Source organism: Erythranthe guttata, chromosome 12, assembly GCF_056151865.1.
Source record: "Erythranthe guttata isolate IM_541 chromosome 12, IM_541, whole genome shotgun sequence".
Taxonomy (NCBI): Eukaryota; Viridiplantae; Streptophyta; class Magnoliopsida; order Lamiales; family Phrymaceae; genus Erythranthe; species Erythranthe guttata.
This window is the reverse complement of record NC_142544.1, coordinates 18936403-18956975: the sequence shown is the minus strand read 5'-3', so window position 1 is coordinate 18956975 and position 20573 is coordinate 18936403. Positions and strand designations below refer to the sequence as shown.

Sequence of the window (20573 nt, the reverse complement as noted above, 5' to 3'; positions counted from 1 at the left end):
CAATTACTTATTTGATAAACCAAATAATTTGCGGCTGAAATTTCAGAAAGATATTACACCAAATGGATATTCGTCTTCGAATCGAGAGCCTCTATTCTCATCAATCATGGAATTCCAATTCAAATTCAAATCAAAGAATCCTCAAACCAAGCTGCGCCAAAAAGCCACCTCCCCAGCAAAACGGCGACACCAATAACAACAATAAAGGTATACATATAATTTTATATATGTACATATATATATATATATTTTTTGGTGAATTAAACAATATGGAAAATATTAATGTGAATATGTAGGAGATAAATCGTCGAGAGATTGGGACAAAGCATGGTCAAGCTTCAGAAAGCAAGGAAAGAAGACACTGTTCTCGGATTTCTCGCCGAACAAGTACGTAAGCTGGAATCCGAAGCCGTCGGACTTCCCACTGTCGGAAGAGGTTGATCCGATAAGAAGAACAGAGAGGTCAAATCTTATGTTATGGACCAGCCCCAGGTTTACTCTGATTGGAGCTATTGTTATTGTTAGTTTTCTTCTCGTGTACACGATTCTGGCACCGATTAAATAAACGGTCGATTCTTACCGAACAGGAAAATATTGCTGTAAATTTGTTCTTTTTATCGAATTTATGTAATGAAGAACACGCATATAGATATCATACATAAGGTTTGCGACTATGATAATACTGTATATACGAGATTGAATATAAGTACTTTATTATAAATTTAATGAACTCCACCTCAAACATAGGATTAAAAGACCAACTTCAACGAGATTTAACCGGATACAAAGTACAAACCACAAAGACTTGCTAGTAGTAAGCCTGGGCGTGATGAATGAAACCTCGGGTTTTGGGAGCCTCTCTTGCATTTTGTAACTTGAGTCGAGAGGGGCTGGCAATTAAACGGTATTTCTAACTTCAAGTGTCGGGTCAAAAACGGGATTAGACTGTATATTGTATAGCTTGGGATTCACGCATTGTCCCCTGGTTCTTTGATTTGTAGTGCGGTTCTTGATAGGCTAGCTTCCAGTTCATTTAGCTCGTCTATGTCAAGATCATCATCATCATCGTCGTCGTCACCATCATCATTGTCAGGAATACCTTCTCCATCAAGTTTAGCTGATGTGGAAGAGCTTGGTCTATCAATCGGAGGATCTTTGCTAGCCTGAATACACGAGTATGCGAAGAAAATTAAAGAATTAACAGCGGAGAAAGAAATGTCAAAACAACAAACTAACTTGGTGGAAAAATAATGTTTCATCATTTAAGAAGGAATAACAATAAGAACGAGAATACTTGAGAGCCCACTGAATTAAAATATAAAAACACGCTCTTCAAATCGATTCACAGAGAGAAGACATAATCGCTAATCAACCAGAATAGCCATGATTCCTCAAATTTCCAGCCTTTTCTATGGGAAGAGTACCCTGAGTGTAATCGGTTTTTGCTTGTAATTTTGACAAACAATTGAGTGAATACACACAAAAAAATATAATATATCATGACGCACAGAAATTCATTAAATTCCAGGCACTATAAGATGAAACATAGAAGAACAACTGGCGAAACAGTTACCTTCTGATCTGCATCAGCAGGTTCTTCTCTTTGGTAGTCGTCATATGCTTCGGCATCATCAATAAATAAACTGGCGTCTGAAAGGAAAAGCTCACGACCACTGGGAGACAAGGAAGGAAATTATGAGCTAAATAACTCCTGTATACATACATACATACATACATACATAAAGGTAAAGACATTGTATAAGAATAGAAAATTTACTAAAGAAGACTCGCCTCATACGGTCATTCTTAGCTCTATCTGCTCTCTGTGCAGCCAGACCAGCTTCTCTCTCCTCTACCTTTTTCTTCTTCCATTGCATGAATAACTCCGGAGTCATAGGAGTTGTAGTAGTTACTTTGGCGCGCTGAAAATAGATTTTTAAACCATTAGCATAACTATATTGAGGTATGGTGGATGTGGGGGAAATCTACGTTAGTCAGTACTACCTGATTTTCTATCTCCTCCTCTATCGGTATTTTGTTACTTTCCTCCTCTAAAAGAGCTTTCATCTGAGATTTTAAGATATATCCAGGAGGAAGTGCATGTCTGTATTGACATTCTTTACCACCGTTTGGACATACCCAAAACCAACCGTACTGCTTCTTCTCCACTGCTTCCAGAAAGTGTTTACATACCTATAAACAAGATGGGGACAAAGGCGACAAACCGCAACTATTAAATTTGGTATTTAAAAAGCACAAAGACAAAACATCCATACAATATGTCATAAAACTAGCATAACAGAAGAGATTCCGAAAAACAAAGAAATGGAAATAAATTACAATGCAACCTGCATCAAGTAGAACGGCATTCTTCTACCCTTCGTAACACATAAAATGAGAAGATTTTTTCTTATTTGATTTTGACATTCCCTTGATTAGATATGGCACTACGCCACATACAAATAATCGTTTATAAAATGAATTGAGACATTATTAATGACCTGGCTGATATTGACTCCAGGTTTCTCTTTTCATACACAGGCGAAACATAAAATTCTTCAAGCACATACTTTATTACAATCTGGCGGTTCTCATTCCGCTGAAGATGCGCATATCAATACAGTAAATTAAAATATTCTGAAATTATTTTACTATGTTTTCCTCGCGCAGCTTCAATGTTTCATTAGTTTGACTATCACATGCATATATAAACCAATATTCTTTAGTTGAACTTCACATTAGAGCTAGAAAGAATCAATACAACAACCTTGGAACTGAACGTATGCCCTGATCATGGCAAACATCTTTTCCTGATTGACCTATTCGCCATTGTCGACATCATGAGATAGTTAAAATGATGCTTAGCAATTTATTCAATAAAATCAAGCTCAATTGTCTTTGTTTTGCATGAGTTTATGAAATTCATGCTCAGCAACTAAAAAACCTCATGAAGTAAAAATCCACAAAGGCAAATATATAGAATTGACTTAGAAAAGATCCAAGATGTAATTCTCTCACTATCAGGAGATATTTTAATAAGAAAGTTTAATGCCATATAAGAAGGCTTACTATATCAGTAGGCTTGTTCTTGTTGTACTCCTTGCTCTTCGACTCAACAACCTTCTCCAATTTCTCTAGATCCCATTCATCCATAGTTTCTTTTTTGTTTTTGATACAAAGAAAAGGATTAAAAATATTAATAGCAAATTACAAATACAAAGGATAAGAAATATTTGAAATCAAGTTTAAAAAAAAAAAAAAAAATCAACTGTCAACCTTCATCGTCACGCTTATCGCTATAGATATCGATCTTCTCTCCTTTCCTCTGCACATTCAAGTCATGGGAGAACTTGCACTTAAAACCTTTCGCACATTGCCCCACCTTAAAATGCTCACACAGAATCGACTTAGGATCGACGCCTGAAAAACAAACGGCATAATGCATGCAGTATATTGGTCACTCATCTACCCATGCTATCACACACAAATGAATGTAAAACTTCTACATATCCTCACTCTAAATGACAAATAAAACAACAAATATCCTAGGAAAACATATAACATGATAAAAATCATTTAACATACATAAAATTCTCAGCAAAAATTTTCTTTAATTTCGAAAAATCACGTGAAAAAACTAGATACAGAATTTACCAGGTGGAACTTTAGGTTGTTTCACGGCGATCTTAAACAACTCACTGAGCTCCTTCTCTCTTGCCTTCTCCTCCTCTTTCTTTTTCTGTTGAATTAATTAATCACGGATGATCAATTATCAAACAATTAAAAAATAATTAATAATTACGACGAATTGATGATCGATCACCTGTGCGTTGAGTTTGGTGGCGTCGGGTTTGGGCTGAACGGATTGTTTGAGGGAGTTGACGTATTTCTGAACATTCTTCGACTTGTTCTTATTCTTCAATCCAAACGTCTTGTCCTCGATTACCTTCTGTTTCTTCGCCACATCCGCTTTAGATTGCTGCTTTGGAGGCATTTTCTTCTTCTGTTTCTATCTTTGAATTAAATTTTCTCTCTTCGAAAAATCGAAGATCAATTGAAAAATCGACAGATAAATTAATTGCTGGATGAGTTGCCGGCGCCGGAGATTGAAGGAGGATTTGTGCGAGAGATTTTTGGTTGAGGATATGTGCTCCGGGAGCTTCCAGAAACTACAGAATTATGAAGTTACGTTATTACCCCTTCCCCGTAATTTTAACAGGTCTGGACTATGAACAAACGGGCCCACTGGTCTTAGTTTTAACTTTTAAACCTACACTAGATTAAGAATCGGGCTTGGTTGCAAAATTGGTCCCGTAATTTTAACGGGTCTGGACTATGAACAAACGGGCCCACTGGTCTTAGTTTTAACTTTTAAACCTACACTAGATTAAGAATCGGGCTTGGTTGCAAAATTGGTCCCTTACTATTTAATATCTTACTATTTAATATTTTTGAGGAACATAATGGCTACAGAATTCTATGAAGTTACGTTATTACCCTTCCCGTAATTTTAACGGGGGAACATAATGGCTACAGAATTCTATGAAGTTACGTTATTACCCTTCCCGTAATTTTAACGGGTCTGGACTATGAACAAACGGGCCCACTGGTCTTAGTTTTAACTTTTAAACCTACACTAGATTAAGATGATCAATTGGTATATGATAGAGTTCCCGTAATTTTAACGGGTCTGGACTATGAACAAACGGGCCCACTGGTCTTAGTTTTAACTTTTAAACCTACACTAGATTAAGATGATCAATTGGTATATGATAGAGGCTATTCCTCTTTGCTATTCCTCTTTTCCATATCCAGCAAATTGTATGATAGAGGCTATTTTTCCATATCCAGCAAATTGTATGATAGAGGCTATTCCTCTTTTGGTACCACGTATAAATCAAAAGAGTATCAAATATAATCGGTTATTTATATTATCCCAAACCTAATATGGAGCGGAACCGACAATAGATCTCCTGCATTAGATAGGTTTCCTAATTAAAATCCCTATATTTCTTTGGATTATCTTCTATATAAATATCAATACATCCCTCCCATCATCTCCATTGTAATTACGAACTGAAATTGGACATAAAACTTATATGGTTGAAATCAGAGCTCATTTTATCATGAAAAAAGTTATCTGGTTGAAATCAGAGCTCGTTTAATCATGAAAAAAGGGGCCGACGATGAAATCATGAGATTGTCAACTCGGAGAGATACAAAATTGAATATACAAAATTGAATACATTTTTCCATATGATCTGACTACGTTGTTGGATGATCGAAGAGGAATATTGGATGACCGAAGAGGAAGCACTTGTCTTGGAAGCTAAAGTTGACAAACAATGGCCAAGCTAAAGTTGACAAACAACAAACAATGGGCAATGAGGACCCTACCCCTATTTATACTAGATCACCTTCTTAATGGACGGTGGATATCTAATTGATCTAACGGTTATGAGTTGTTCACTAGAACACTCAAAAGAATTCCTACAAAATATCTACAAAGGGTTCTAGAATATTTTCTAGAATCCTCCAAGAATCTCTACTTTTCTATACATTTGGGCCTAACCCTATTTGGCTTAAGTTTTGGGCTTCCTTAACCTCCCAACCCAAGGGTAACTGGCAAAGGGTTGGGCCAAAATTAGCGGGTCGTGACAACGGTCCAACAAGATGGCGAGGCGATTGGTTGTGCCCATGAGATGGCTATTAGAGTTGAAAATTTGGTCCCAATAAGCACATGGGATCGGAGTTTGATATCGTATAATCCCTATATTGTGTGTTACTTGTTCGAGTTACAAAGGTTCAGAGTCGAAGATCTTATAGAAGCCGATGTTTGCGATATATGTCGGAAAGATCCGAGGATCGGGGGTTCAGATGTCCGTTATGCCTTGCTGCAATCACTCTTTTCATTCGAATTGCGTTTCTCAATGGATTTTGGCCGACAACATGCGTCCTTACTGCAATTCTCCTTTACAAGACCAGTTATATCAAATTTTCTACTTTATTTAGGGTTTTCCATTTTAATAGAACCTTACTTACTAGTAGGGCTGTGCGTTGTTTGGTTTGGTTAAAAACCAGCCATAAAACCAACCCAACCCATCCAACCAACTTTGGTAAATATTGGAAACCGTTATCGACCCAATTTACATGGGTTGGGTGATGGTTGAAAACCAATTTAATGGGTTGGTTGGTGGTTTGGTTGATGGATCATCCATCTAAATATTTTTTAATTTTTTTTTAATATTTTATTACTTGTTACAACGCTATACCTTTTATAAATTATATGCGACTAGTTCAATAATATTCAAATAAAAGATTCAAAAGATTACGGGCATATATATTGCAATTAAATATAAATAGTTCAACAAATAACAATCGTCCAAATATTTAGACTATATGTCTTAAGATTAAAATAGTTCAAATTAGATAATTAGGTTAGATTTATTGCTTTCAAGATTTTGGTCAATATTAAACAATTTAATAAATGTGATATAAAATAGAAATTTGAATTTAGAAATATTAAATATTTTAATTAAAATTAATAAATAATAAATTAATGAATAAAGTTGGTTGGCCGATATTAACCGACTAACCAACTTTTTAACATATTAGAAACCATTATCGACCCAACTATACATGGGTTGGTTGACATTATCGACCCAACTTAAATGGGTCGGTTGATGGTTGATTAACCATCACAAATTGTGGTTCGAAAATGAGTTGGTTTGTGGTTAAAACCGATCCATGCACAACCCTACTTACTAGTGTTTTTTTTTTTAATAAAAATAAACGATTATTTTTTCTTTAGCAGCTTAACTTTTTAATTTCTTATATGTTTTTTTTATTTTCTTTAAATATCAAACACTTTAGTATAACTCATAAACCAAATTTCGGTAAAAAAATTTTAATTTCGGTAAAAAATTTATCATCCGCATGAAAATATGGTCGGGAAATAAGTTGGGCTTTTACATTGAAGCCCAATTTACTAAAAGAAGGGATTACAGATGAAGGGCAGTGACTGGGTCCAGGTCCAAGCACCCATAATAGTTTGAACTTTGGAGGCAATTTTATTATTTATTTTAATATTTTGTTACTCCACTAATCCTAACCGAAATATACAAAATATTAAATCAATTTAAAAATATATTATTATCCAGCCCATCCTTGTAGTTAATAATGTGAATAATTATCCAAAAATAGTGTTTTTGTTATGACCACATGGACTCAACCAATAGAATTAGGTATATACATATGCCTTCACGTGATCTTCATATGTATGCCTTGTAGACCCTTGTATTAATACGTGTATTAATTTTAATTAATGACTATCTAAAACATATGATCCGTGTCATATATGTCATAGGTAATCTCATGTATAAATAGATGTAATCTGGTGAGATGAATAATCACCTTTTAATTATCAAACATAATTTCTACACAGAAGCTTTGAGTGGCTATATTCCCTTGTTTTCTTGTATTAATTCTAGTATAGTTTCTTTATATTATTTTATACTATATTCTACAATACGTTATCAGCACGAGCTTTTGCTCTACAAATTTATAGGTTTGTAAAATTTATCTTTTCGTTGTGCTATTTCTACTTATTTTATTTTACGATGGCCGGAATCGAAAAACAAAAATTTCAAATCCTTGATGTTACCGGCAATAACTTTTTATCCTGGTGCTTAGATATCAAATTACACCTCCAAGGGCTAGATCTTGTAAAAGCCTTGGATTGTGTAGATATCAAGGAGGCAAACAGGAAAGATGAGGCAAATGCTATGATTTTTATTCGTCATCATCTTTCCGAGGATTTGAAAGACGAATATATACAACTTGAAAGGCCATCAGAGATATGGCAAAAACTTAAAGAACGGTTTGATCACACAAAAACCGTGATTCTCCCACAGGCCCAATACAATTGGCAGCACCTAAGGCTGCAGGACTTCAAATCTGTTGCCGACTATAATTCGGCACTGTTTAAACTTGAGTCCCGATTAGCCTTGTGTGGAGTTAAAATATCTGAATATGATAAATTGAAAAAAAAACTTTCTCTACTATGCATGCCTCGAACTTGGTGCTCCAACAGCAATATAGGCAGCGCCAGTTTAAAACATATTCGGAGTTGATCTCTGTACTCCTCACAGCAGAAAAAACAAACGAATTGCTGTTGAAAAATCATGATTTGCGACCATGTGGGTCCCAAGCTGTGCCTGAAGCACATGCTAATCAAAACAGAAATATGGGCCGATTTAGAGGCCGTGGGCGTAGATTCTGGCGTGGTGCACGCAGAGGTGGTGGACGTGGTCCCCCTCAAGATGCCCGAAATAATGACCGTGGTGGATATGAATATCCCCGTCGAAATAATAATAATACGGTCTGGCAGAGACAACCATTTCAGGCAAAACGCGATAAAGGCAAAATGCCCGCGGAAAGAATTCCAGAAAATATGTGTATTAGATGTGGAATGACTGGACACTGGGCCAAAGTTTGTAGAACCGCCCAACATCTGGTAAATCTGTACCAGGATTCAAAAAGAGACAAAGGAAAAAATGTCCAGGCAAATGTAACTGAGGCAGAAATGCCACTTGCTGTTCTTGAAGCCAGCACATCTGGGAGCATGCTTGATCAAGATCCTACTCAGGATGGAACCTCTCTTGAGTTATCAGATTTCTTTACAGATCTTGATCCTCTTGTATAAATTGCCAAATGAGCATCTCTTTTAGGTTATTTTGTACTCACTTTGCAAACGTTGTATATATCTCTCTCGGATGATGTAGTACCCGAGATGGAGCTAGTTTGTCTTTTGATGTATCCATGTACATATCTCCCTTGGAAGTTATGTTCCCGAGGTCGAGCTGATATTTTGATTATGTATAAAATTATGAGTTTGTTATTATATCATTTACAAACTATACTACGATTCAATATTAATTTTATGTTATTCAATTTAGGCAAACATGGAGAACATCGACAAAAGAGAAAATTGCCTACTCGATAGTGCAACTACACACTCAATATTCAATAACAAAATATATTTTTCGAGTGTGACTTTGTGCAAGGCACAAGTTAAAACCATAGCAGGTTCCGCGGAAATAATAGATGGCTCCGGGAACGCAACAATTGTGTTGCCTAATGGTACCACTTTGCATATTGAAAATGCATTGATATCAGGTAGATCAAATAAGAATCTACTGAGTTTTAAAGATGTGAGACGCAATGGATATCATTTAGAGACACTGGTTAAAAATACCGTGGAGTGTCTCTGCATCACATCATATGTTATGGACAAAAGAATTGTTCATGAAAAACTCGAAGCGACAGCTTCTGGAGTGTATTGTTTCCAAATTAGAGCTTTCGAATCCTATGCCACTATGCCATGGAAACTTGTTAATCCCAATATACACGGATTATGGCATGATCGACTGGGTCACCCAGGAACGACTATGATGCGTAGGATTGCACAACATACTAAAGGACATCCATTAAAAGATACAAAGATCTTAATGTCCAATGAATATTTCTGCGAATCATGTTCACAGGGAAAGCTCATTATAAAACCTTCCATTGAAAAGGTCGGTTATGAATCACCATCATTTTTACAACGTATTCATGGTGATATTTGTGGACCAATACACCCTGCAAGTGGGCCATTTAGATATTTTATGGTTTTGGTGGATGCATCTTGTAGATGGTCCCACGTATGCTTATTATCTACGCGAAATGTTGCATTTGCGCGTTTGCTAGCACAAATTATTAAACTCCGAGCACATTTCCATGATTATCCCATTAAAAACATAAGAATGGATAATGCCGGAGAATTTACATCAAAAACTTTTGATGAGTATTGTGCAGCACTGGGAATAAATGTCGAGCACCCAGTAGCATACGTTCACACTCAAAATGGACTGGCGGAATCTCTGATTAAACGCGTCCAAATAATTGCTCGCACTTTGCTGATGAGATCAAAACTCACTAGTGCAGCATGAGGCCATGCAGTACTGCATGCATCAGCACTGATTAAATTGCGCCCCACTGCTTATCATATGCATTCCCCAATGCAATTGGCATTAGGCTTTGAGCCCGATATTTCGCACCTACGCACATTTGGTTGCGCTGTGCAAGTGCCAATTCCTCCTCCTCAGAGGACTAAAATGGGTCCCCAACGCCGACTTGGCATATATGTTGGGTTTGATTCACCGTCGATTATTAGGTTTTTGGAACCAATGACGGGTGATTTATTTACCGCTAGATTTGCGGATTGTCATTTTGATGAGACATTATTTATACCGATTGGTAAGGATATTCAGAATATCCATGATAATGATAAACAAAAACCAATCGAGAATCTCACATGGTGTGAGCAACGCTTATCTCATCTCGACCCACGTACCTCTGAATGTGAAAATGAGATCCATAGAATCATTCATTTACAAAATATTGCCAATAGACTTCCTGATGCATTTAATGATGCCAGTAAAGTCACGAAATCTTATATTCCAGCTGTGAATGTGCCAGCTAGGATCGCTGTTCCTGAAGAACATGCGAAAATGAATGATGATGCCCAAAGACAAAAACGGGGTAGACCTATTGGATCAAAGGACGTTATTCCTAGAAAAAGAAAGGGGAAAATCGATGAACCCTCGAACCAAGTGGTTCCTAGTGAGAATGCTCCAGATGAATCTGTTGAGCCTGATATTGAAATAGCGATATCAAATCCCGTGAATACCGAGAATCCCATAAGTTATTGCAATGAAATATGGGATAGAAATGAGATAATCATCGATAATATTTTTGCATTCTCGGTTGCACAAGAAATAATGTATGATGATTATGATAGTGAACCGCGTTCCATAATGGAATGCCGCCAAAGAAATGATTGGCCTAAATGGGAGGGAGCAATAAAATCTGAATTGGCTTCCCTAGAAAAACGGAAAGTATTTGGGCAAATCGTTCAAACTCCGGATAATGTAAATCCCGTTGGGTATAAATGGGTATTTGTCCGTAAGAGGAACGAGAACAATGAAATTGTAAGATATAAAGCCCGCCTTGTAGCTCAAGGCTTTTCCCAGCGGCCTGGGATTGATTATGATGAGACGTATTCACCAGTGATGGATACGATCACTTTTCGTTTTCTTATCAATATGGTCGTCCAAGAGGGACTGGACATGCGTTTAATGGACGTTGTAACGGCCTATCTATATGGTTCACTAGATTCTGATATTTATATGAAAATTCCCGATGGATTTAAAATGCCAAACTCTGGCGCTCCTCGTGAGCTGCACTCAATTAAATTGCAAAGATCATTGTATGGTCTAAAGCAATCTGGTCGCATGTGGTATCATAGATTGAGTGAATACCTTATCAGGGAAGGTTATAAAAATGATCCTATTTGCCCATGCGTTTTTATTAAACGATCAGAAACCGGATTTGCTATTATTGCAGTTTATGTAGATGACATGAACCTCATTGGCACTCCTGAAGAGTTGGCCAATGCTGCTGAATATTTAAAGAAAGAATTTGAGGTCAAGGACCTTGGAAAAACCAAACTCTGTCTTGGTATTGAGCTTGAGCATAAAATTAACGGCATACTTATACACCAATCTGCATATACTAAACGATTGCTCAAAATATTTAATATGGAAAATGCTAATCCATTGAGCACTCCTATGGTTGTGCGCAATTTAGATCCTGAAAAGGATCCGTTCCGACCTAAAGAATTTGACGAAGAGATACTTGGCCCAGAAGTACCATATCTCAATGCTATCGGAGCGTTAATGTATCTAGCACAATGCACTCGACCTGATATCGCTTTTGCGGTAAATGTGCTTGCGCGGTACAGTTCTAAGCCTACCCGGAGACACTGGAATGGTGTTAAACATATTTTACGATATCTCCGTGGTACTGCAGAATTGGGTTTATTTTATTCAAAGAATGCAACTAACCAAGGGTTAGTTGGTTATGCCGATGCAGGATATAGATCTGATCCCCACAAAGCTCGTTCACAAACTGGATATTTGTTTTGTTATAATGGTGCAGGTATATCTTGGCGATCTACCAAACAAACATTAGTGGCCACCTCATCAAATCATTCAGAAATAATAGCTCTTTATGAGGCAGGCAGAGAATGTGTTTGGCTAAGATCGGTTATATCGCATATACGAAATTCCTGCAAATTACATCCAGTTACAAACACGCCCACAGTCATTTACGAAGACAATGCTGCTTGTATAGCGCAAACAAGGGGCGGATACATAAAAGGTGATAGGACCAAACATATATCACCAAAGTTCTTCCACACACATGAGCTTCAGAAGAATGGAGAGATCGATGTTCGACAAGTTCGCTCATGCGACAATCTTGCTGATTTGTTTACAAAGTCCTTGCCTACTTCTACATTTGAGAAATTGGTATATAACATTGGTATGAGAAGAGCCAATGTGACTCAAGACTGAGAGTCCATCACTGCTCATTTCAGGAGAAGCCATGATGTGCTACACTCTTTTTCCCTTATGACTGGTTTTGTCCCATTGGGTTTTCCAGCAAAGGTTTTTAACGAGGTAGCCTATACACATGACGTTGATTTTAAGGAAATGATGTTTCGTCCAAGGAGGAGTGTTATGACCACATGGACTCAACCAATAGAATTAGGTATATACATATGCCTTCACGTGATCTTCATATGTATGCCTTGTAGACCCTTGTATTAATACGTGTATTAATTTTAATTAATGACTATCTAAAACATATGATTCGTGTCATATATGTCATAGGTAATCTCATGTATAAATAGATGTAATCTGGTGAGATGAATAATCACCTTTTAATTATCAAACATAATTTCTACACAGAAGCTTTGAGTGGCTATATTCCCTTGTTTTCTTGTATTAATTCTAGTATAGTTTCTTTATATTATTTTATACTATATTCTACAATAGTTTTTAATTTTTTATACATAAGTAAATATTGACAAATTATAAGATTGATTATATAAATTTCCAGGTAGTTGAAATATTGGTATAATAAATATTTATTTGGTTTATAAGTGGGATTGAAGTAAAATATCGAAAATGCCCTTGACTCTCCAAAATAAAGAGAAAAATGAAAATAACACATTGGCTTGTTGTATTAGGCCCGTTTGGTTGTCAGATAAGCATGATTAACTAAATAGTTGAACTTAATTTGATGTTTGGTATTCTGAATAAATTTTCGGGTCGACCCGCCAAAATTATATAATCATGGTTTATTTTATCTTATCTTGCCTTCTAATGAGTTTTTTTGGACGTTTCAAGCTCCAATAAAATAATTGATCTCATTAGATTATTTAATCTTATCTTCGCTAATCTTATCTTGCCAACCAAACGGGCCCTTAGGCTATTAGCAGAAAGCAAGTGTTGAATCCGGCGTCAGAGGAGAATCGCAGCCTCTGCAATTCGAGTTTCGGCCGGACAAAATTGACAATTGAAAACGAGCCACGACAGTGACGAGACCATGTGAAAATCATCACTTGCCGGCGGCTGAGGGCGAGAGGGCTCTGTAGTCGTAAGCAGTAAGCCTGGGCGTGATGAATGAAACTTGAGCCAAGAGGGGCTGGCAATTAAGCGGCATCTCTGACTTCAAGTGTAGATTCAAAAACGGGATTAGCCTGTATATTTTATAGCTTGGGATTTACACATTGTCCCCCGATTCTTTGATTTGTAGTGCGGTTCTTGATAGGCTAGCTTCAAGTTCATTGAGCTCGTCTATGTCAAGATCATCATCATCATCGTCGTCGTCACCATCATCATTGTCAGGATTACCTTCTCCATCAAGTTTAGCTGATTTAGAAGAGCTTGTTCTATCAAGAACCGAGAGATAAATTAATTGCTGGATGAGGAGATTGAAGGAGGATTTGTGCGAGTTAAATTGGTGATCAAACAAGCTCGAACAACCATGTCTTCGTTTCGACTCGTTTATACGAAGTGATTAAATTGGTGATCAAACAAGCTTGAACAACCATGTGTTCGTTTTGACTCGTTTATACGAAATGATTAAATTGGTGATCAAACAAGCTTGAACAACCATGTGTTCGTTTCGACTCGTTTATACGAAGTGGTTAAATTGGTGATCAAACAAGCTCGAACAACCAATTGTTCGTTTTCGACTCGTTTATACGAAGTGATTAAATTGGTGCATCCCATTTCACAACAGAAGCAATTTTCTACCCTTCAAGCATTTCAAATGACTTACAAAATCAATACATATCTTTTTTGTAAACACATTACCTGAAAGTGAATCCTTACAGATCATCAAAGCCAATCCTGCTGCTGCAGTTTCAACGGCAGATAAACCTCGGTAAGGTACTGAAACCCGAACGAACTCAACGCCTGAATCTCAGCCTTCTGCTTCGACTTCACCATCAGATTCAACTCCTCAACCCAACCCGGATTCTTCTTCACAAAATCCTCCTCCAACAAATCCCTCCCAGTCTTCAAATCCTGCTCCGTCATAGGCAATCTACACTGCTCCGGAATATTATACTTATCGAGATCGCTAGGCCTAACCCCCAACCACTTTATATCAGGTGTCGTCAGATTCGCACTGTCGTACGACATGTTCTTCGACCCGCACCCGTAAACGGATAGGATCTTCAACCCGTACGGGTCGCTGTCCACCAAGGCGAGAACCGGAAGCTTCAGCTCCATTTTCATTTTCCTCAGGAACAACCTCGTGGCGACGTCTGGCTGGCCTTTCGCGGTCACGATTATGCAGGGGAATCTGTTGTAGAATCTATCTTCGGCTAGCCTCATGTAAGCAGCGTCTTTCTCTACGAGGAGTATGAAGAGTGCATCGCTCTGCATATCTCCGACTCTGTCTATGTTTGGGGGAATTGCTTTTCCCCCCATCCCCATTTTCGTGCAGTCGATCATATCTCCGTTGTCGCTGAAGATTAACCTGCCGACGACGACCCCCTTCTCGGCGGCGACGACGTTGAGGCTGGATCTGGTGCAGCCAAGGATGCAGGACACGTCGTCGAGTATGGCGTCGGAGTGAGATTGGTCCTGGAAGAGCTTTACGTCGGTGTAGAAGAGGTCACGTTTGGTGACGTGGATGTTCTTCAGGCATAGCTGGTGGATGAGCTGGATTATGCGGGTGGTGATGGTGGATTTCCGGACGGAGGAGACGTTGGCGAAGGGGCGGATGGAGGATTTGTCCTTCAGGACGATCCGGTCGAGCTCGGGGACGTAGAGCTGGTTGGCAGCGGCGCGTGACGGAACGGAGAAGGAGAATCCGTTGCCGGAGAGGATTGAGTGCGCGAGTGAGAGCGCGAGCGACTCGATGGTGGATTGGACGGAGGAGAGTGGGAGATCCGCGACTTCGCGGCAGGCGGTGGCGAGGTTGAGTTCGGAGAGTGGTCGGGGTTTTTCGGAAGCGGCGGTGTTGGCGGCGGAGGATTTTAGGGTTTTGAGTATCTGGAGGATGTTTGAGTCGGGCTTGAGCTTCGATTTGAACTGAAGCGTATCCGAGTCGGAATCGGAATCGGAATCGGTGGCTGCACGGCGGCGCTTTTTCTTGTCGGCCATTTCTTCGGGAGTGAGCGACGGTGAGGCGGGAAAATGAGTGCAATGGGGAAAATGTGTTAGGGCTTGGCACTTATATTTCAACAAGTAGTATTATACGACGTCGTTTGATATCTGATATAATCATCAATATAAATTGTGAAGAACAAAAAATTAAATCTGCAAATGTTAAGAGAACCACGTATTTATTTTTAAATTTGTATATTTATATAAATATTTATTATTACAGTAAAATAAAAGGGTGTTACTATTTGCAGCGGTACTTTTTTCATTTAATTTTTTTTTTCAATTTCTCTCTCCTATTCCAAACACTCTCTAGAAATTCGAATTTCGAAAAAAAAAATTTGAATCTCCCGTTTTCTGGAGCACGGAAACTCGAAGAAAATTCAAGTTTCCGTGCTCTGCAGAACGGGAGATTCAAACGGCTTGAAACCTTCGTTCTGCAGAGCACGGGAACTTGAATTTTCTTCGAGTTTCCGTGCTCCAGGAAACGGGAGATTCAAATTTTCGTGCTCCAGAAAACTGTTTTTTGAATTTTTATTTTTGGAAAAAAATAAAAAAAAATTTAGATATGAATCACCCGTGTTGTAGAACACGGGAAGATGAATAATCTTCATGTTCCCGTGTTCTACAGAACGGAGATTCAAAAAACATGAGGTTCCCGTTCTGCAGAACACGGGAACTTGAAGATTATTCAAGTTCCCGTGCTCTGCAGAACGGGAACTTAAAGTTTTAATATATTTTTATTTTTTTTTAATATTTTTTTCTAAATATCGAATTTTCTAATTATTTGAGGAACATGATAACACATATTCGGATTATTGTACTCGTTTGTACATTCATCATCAAATATTTCGTCAAAATCACCATCATCACCCTACCAAATTATAAAAAATAATAATACAAAGGAATATAAAAATTAATAATAAAAAAAAAAAAAAAAAAAAAAAAAAAAAAAGAGAAGAAAATGAAAATTGATATGCAAGTTCCCGTGCTGTACAGCACGGGTAAATCCAATATTTTCCACATTTTTGATACTATTCGTGCTGTATAGCACGATTATATCAACTTTTAATTTTTTTTTTTCTTTCTTTTTACCATATAAAAGTTATTCGAGTCAGCCATTGAAGAAGTCGTTGTTCGTTTTTGAATTTGTCGAACGAGCTTCAAATTCTAAGTTTTCGATTTTTTTTAGTTGAGAGCGTTTCGGTTTTTTTAAAAAGTTAGAAAATTGACAAATGAGGCTACCGCTGCAAATAAGCCAATTTCAGTAAAAGTCCCGCTACAATTAGCATTTCAGAAAATAAAAATATATGATATGATACACAAGGTCACAAGTACTTCTCAGTTGCCTCCCAAACAACAGGCCTTCAAAACATCTTGTACATTCGGGTCATCGCCTGCTTCTTTGTCCTACAATCGGACACCACAAAAGTCACACTAAATGAACAGACAAAATTTCCGGATAATACAAGTGAACATATTTTCGAACGAATATACGTAAATGAACTATATATGCAGAAGTAACACAGTTTTTCAGTATCCTAATTTGGGTTTGTAAAAACTCGGAAAAAATAAAGCCTCTCCAAGTTAGCTATCTATAATATATGATTTGGGGGGATATATTAACCTTGTGGATATATGTGATGTTATCTTTACCGGGGCCTGCAACAATGATGCCCCCCTGCTGCCTGCAAAATGAACAACAAATATTCAAATATATGAAAGGAAAAAAAAAACATCACGATGATAAGGATCCGACATGCATGAAATTGTTTCTGGACCAGCTTTGATTCGGTAACCAACTTTTCATATGCTGATTCTTCACATAATTTATTTTGCTCAAAAGATTCAAAATCCACTTCTTTCTGGTAGCATAGACAAAGGTCTAGCAAAAAACAATCAGTGGAGTAGGTATACCTAAGCTTCAAGGTAAGTTTCGTGGTTTGGCTACTTATCATCATATTATCAATCGGTAATTTATTTAAAAAAAATAAAAAATCATCGGTAATTTACACGAGTTGTTTCAGGTGAGAGACATAATTCCTTCAATGGTATACATAATATTTCACTTGATATCATTTTCTAGGACGGTAAAACGTACCAGCCACCTCTTGACCTGGTATCCTTCTCAAAGGAAAGGGCCCAGTCTTGTCGGTATCCTTCAACATATGATTGAATTATTTTTAAGCCAGCCTGGGAAAAAAAAATTAATAAATATATGAAATCGGAAAACAGTGCCTAAAGCAGTTGAAATACCTAAGGTACATACATCACAGATGGCTAATGGTAGAAAATGTATGTCATAAATAGAAATTTAGAGCATTACCCTACCATGGGAGTAAATGTGGTTGCAACACCAGAGACAAATTTTAGTGCCTCGTATGATGAATGGCTAGGGTCTGCATATACCTCTGCAACATCAGAAAAAAATTCCCACATGAGATTTCCCAGATAGTATTAAAAAGAAATCAACTTAATCATTGCTAATAATATTTTAAATTAACTTAATTAATACAGATAGAAACTTCACCAAACAGTAGAATTCTACACTGATTTGGGAATCCAGTGTTACTTTTAGATGCCTTAAGAATGAAACAATGAGCAGCAAGAAAACAAATGACTGAAATAATTCTAAGGTTCCGAAGTATCTAAAACCTCACCTCCTTTAAATTTTGTTTGCTCGGAGAAAGCTTTTGCCTGCCACAATGAAAAAAAAATCAAATCACCATTCGAATAAAACATTCACTATTCAAGGGAAGTGGAGAACCAACAAACTTTTGGAAAGAAAGCAAGAAGGTATGAAGGTTAGGAAGGAGGACAAATACATAAATAAAAACTCAAACAGTTCTCAAACTTTACACAATAAATAAAAGTGTAACCTCTATCCTCCAAAAAAAACAAAAATTAACCATGCAACGTGTTGAATAGAAGCTAAATGGAACACTAGCAGATATTGAAGTAAACACAATTTCTGTTCCTTGGTAACCTTTTATTGTGCTTATCTGTCAAGAACTACAAGCAAGAGACGTCAGCAAATACCTGGTCGACATTGCCAGGCCCAATTAAGACAAGAGCCACACCAGCTGCATCCATCTTATCCTGTCAAAGAAACTCAACATTCAATCAAAATGTAAATAAGCCTAGACTCCCACTGTTAAAATTAAAACATTTTCATCTTAACTAGCACACGCTTCAGTTTCACTTCATTAAGTACAGTGATTACACAACAACGCATCGTACTTTCAACAAATTAGTGGTATGACAAAATATTAAAATTGGACTTGACATTGTACATAATAGCAAACAAAATACTGATACCATCTACGGTGGGGCATTTGATGGAGTTGATAGAGTTTTAATAACTAAAGGGAACTGTTAATTTCTCTATTTTCCTTTTCTTCTTAACAGATCCCCGAAGATTGCTACAAATGATCGAGTAATTATAATTAACCAGTTATATGTTTCCACGGTGTTCTTCCTCTGACTTCCTTTTTGGCACAGGTTACCTAAGATTAATTCTTTGATCGTAAAAGTAACTTAAAATGCTCATGACTTTAGTCGCTAAAAAGTAGCATAGAAGAAGAAACTGCTTTGCAATTCAAGAACTGGGGATTCAAGTTCAACAAATGGGTACCTTCTCAGCTGCGAGGTAGTCAGCCCTTTTTCGGCATAGCACACATCTGCAGCGACAAAAACGATAACAAGAGAAATTTTATGCAAGAGAGATGCTTAAAAAGCAAAGTATTGATGCACAAAGTTTCAATATAATCACCCAAAATGACGAGCAAATGCAACCACGGCTTTCCTATCTTTCCACAAATCAGAAATGGGAATTTCATTACCATCCAAGTCAAGTACCATCACTTTATCCAACGAGTCACTGGTACCCTCATTCATGGCAGATGTATCGGCTCCTGCTGCACAACATCATCCACAATCATCAAGAATTCAATTACACTCTGACTTTTTTAACTTAATCCTTTCAATGATTTGTTTATAAATTTGAGCACCTCAACTGAACTCTTCCAAGTAACTTGCTTCTAATGAAATTTCATTTGATTTGCTCTTCTTACATCCTTGACAATCTCATAAGTTAAACCAGCATTAATACTTCACTTTTTCTACTTCTCATAATATCTGATTACAACCAAAAAATCCCCAATCTACTAATGGCGTCACCTCAGTGTTAATTCATGCCACACAATAATGCAACCAATAGCTATAAATCCCACTTCAGTAAGAATATGGTAAATCATCCACCAAATTGACATATTGCTCCTCTATTTTCTCTACGAAGCCGTACAATGAAATTATATTCACTAACATAAATATTTTCATCAAATAATTTCATAAAAAACAAATAAATAAGCATCACTTGTAAGGGCGGATGAAAAAAATCCTGAAAAAAGGAAGTAAAATTGAAGCTTACCAGGGGATCCGGAGATGGCGGAGGGAGTGATGAGCCATTTATGGGGTGAAATTTTGAAGGGCGATTCGACATGGAGAAAAGGGCTTAGGTGAAATTTAGGATAGTTATTGAGCTTCTGTGACGGCTTTGTGGATACATGATTGGATAAGGGGTGAATATGAGTTCTATTAGTCGCGGCGGCGACGCCGTATGATGTGGCTGTAGTGAGAGAAGCCGCCATAGGAGGGAGAGGTAAATTAAATATTTGGAAAGGGGGTGCTCTGCGGCTGGTGACCGTTGGAATGTCAAGGAAGTCGAGAGATATTTCCCTTCACACGTGGCAAACATTTATACCAAAAAAAAATGTGGAACTACCGAACTAAATTCGTTGGTTTTTGAGTAACTAGCCCCGCGTGAGAGAATATGTATGTTGGTGACGGACTATGAAAATGTGCGAACAATAGGTGATATTGAAGATGCACATTATCGACAATGTTTCTCAAAATGACGATATTCATTACTGTCGAAATCACCCCCACATAATCAAGTAAATTGTACGTGAATATATAGTGTGGTTATGGTTAATCTTTGTGTGTTAA

The 20573-nt window shown here is 37.3% G+C and overlaps 4 protein-coding genes and 1 pseudogene across 5 annotated transcripts; 2 read left to right on the top strand and 3 right to left on the bottom strand.

The window, feature by feature from the left end:
- Positions 1-7: 7 nt before the first annotated feature.
- On the top strand, positions 8-682 carry LOC105956659 (2,3-bisphosphoglycerate-independent phosphoglycerate mutase). Its single transcript, XM_012980531.2, has 2 exons — positions 8-207; positions 297-682. The coding sequence occupies exons 1-2, from the start codon at positions 63-65 to the stop codon at positions 563-565; spliced, it is 414 nt and encodes a 137-aa protein (XP_012835985.1). The 5' UTR covers positions 8-62; the 3' UTR covers positions 566-682.
- A 14-nt stretch (positions 683-696) lies between these two features.
- On the bottom strand, positions 697-4228 carry LOC105956658 (zinc finger CCCH domain-containing protein 11). Its single transcript, XM_012980530.2, has 8 exons — positions 3824-4228; positions 3655-3739; positions 3277-3420; positions 3070-3158; positions 2005-2193; positions 1792-1922; positions 1574-1673; positions 697-1163 (listed from the first exon to the last, which is right to left on the bottom strand). The coding sequence occupies exons 1-8, from the start codon at positions 3992-3994 to the stop codon at positions 969-971; spliced, it is 1104 nt and encodes a 367-aa protein (XP_012835984.1). The 5' UTR covers positions 3995-4228; the 3' UTR covers positions 697-968.
- A 3375-nt stretch (positions 4229-7603) lies between these two features.
- LOC148766670 (uncharacterized) lies at positions 7604-8704 on the top strand (annotated as a pseudogene).
- Positions 8705-13201: 4497 nt separating this feature from the next.
- Positions 13202-15617, bottom strand: RHL2 (Spo11/DNA topoisomerase VI, subunit A protein). The gene is made up of 2 exons (XM_012980529.2): positions 14268-15617; positions 13202-13840 (listed from the first exon to the last, which is right to left on the bottom strand). Exon 1 carries the CDS (start codon positions 15564-15566, stop codon positions 14292-14294), a length of 1275 nt encoding a protein of 424 aa, XP_012835983.2. The 5' UTR covers positions 15567-15617; the 3' UTR covers positions 13202-13840; positions 14268-14291.
- A 1177-nt stretch (positions 15618-16794) lies between these two features.
- LOC105956656 (Thioredoxin superfamily protein) lies at positions 16795-20336 on the bottom strand. Of its 2 annotated transcripts, none has more exons than XM_012980528.2 (9): positions 19996-20336; positions 19339-19480; positions 19201-19246; positions 18606-18665; positions 18227-18263; positions 17898-17977; positions 17668-17759; positions 17194-17254; positions 16795-16976 (listed from the first exon to the last, which is right to left on the bottom strand). In XM_012980528.2, the coding sequence occupies exons 1-9, from the start codon at positions 20213-20215 to the stop codon at positions 16908-16910; spliced, it is 807 nt and encodes a 268-aa protein (XP_012835982.2). In that variant the 5' UTR covers positions 20216-20336; the 3' UTR covers positions 16795-16907. The 2 variants fall into 2 exon arrangements, with proteins under 2 accessions (XP_012835982.2, XP_012835981.2); XM_012980527.2 differs by having other exon boundaries at positions 19339-19483; positions 19996-20334.
- Between the last annotated feature and the right edge of the window lie 237 nt (positions 20337-20573).

Coding starts and splice junctions, on each gene's coding strand:
- LOC105956658 (XM_012980530.2), bottom strand. CDS start 3,994: ATGCCTCCAAAGCAGCAATCTAAAGCGGATGTGGCGAAGAAACAGAAG. Junction 3,421..3,654: donor ACAACCTAAAGTTCCACCTG/GTAAATTCTGTA, acceptor TTTGTTTTTCAG/GCGTCGATCCTAAGTCGATT. Junction 1,923..2,004: donor AGGAGGAGATAGAAAATCAG/GTAGTACTGACT, acceptor ATCTATTTTCAG/CGCGCCAAAGTAACTACTAC.
- LOC105956656 (XM_012980527.2), bottom strand. CDS start 20,215: ATGGCGGCTTCTCTCACTACAGCCACATCATACGGCGTCGCCGCCGCG. Junction 19,247..19,338: donor GCATTTGCTCGTCATTTTGG/GTGATTATATTG, acceptor TTGTCGCTGCAG/ATGTGTGCTATGCCGAAAAA. Junction 17,760..17,897: donor CAACCACATTTACTCCCATG/GTAGGGTAATGC, acceptor TTTTTTTCCCAG/GCTGGCTTAAAAATAATTCA.
- LOC105956659 (XM_012980531.2), top strand. CDS start 63: ATGGATATTCGTCTTCGAATCGAGAGCCTCTATTCTCATCAATCATGG. Junction 208..296: donor CACCAATAACAACAATAAAG/GTATACATATAA, acceptor GTGAATATGTAG/GAGATAAATCGTCGAGAGAT.
- RHL2 (XM_012980529.2), bottom strand. CDS start 15,566: ATGGCCGACAAGAAAAAGCGCCGCCGTGCAGCCACCGATTCCGATTCC.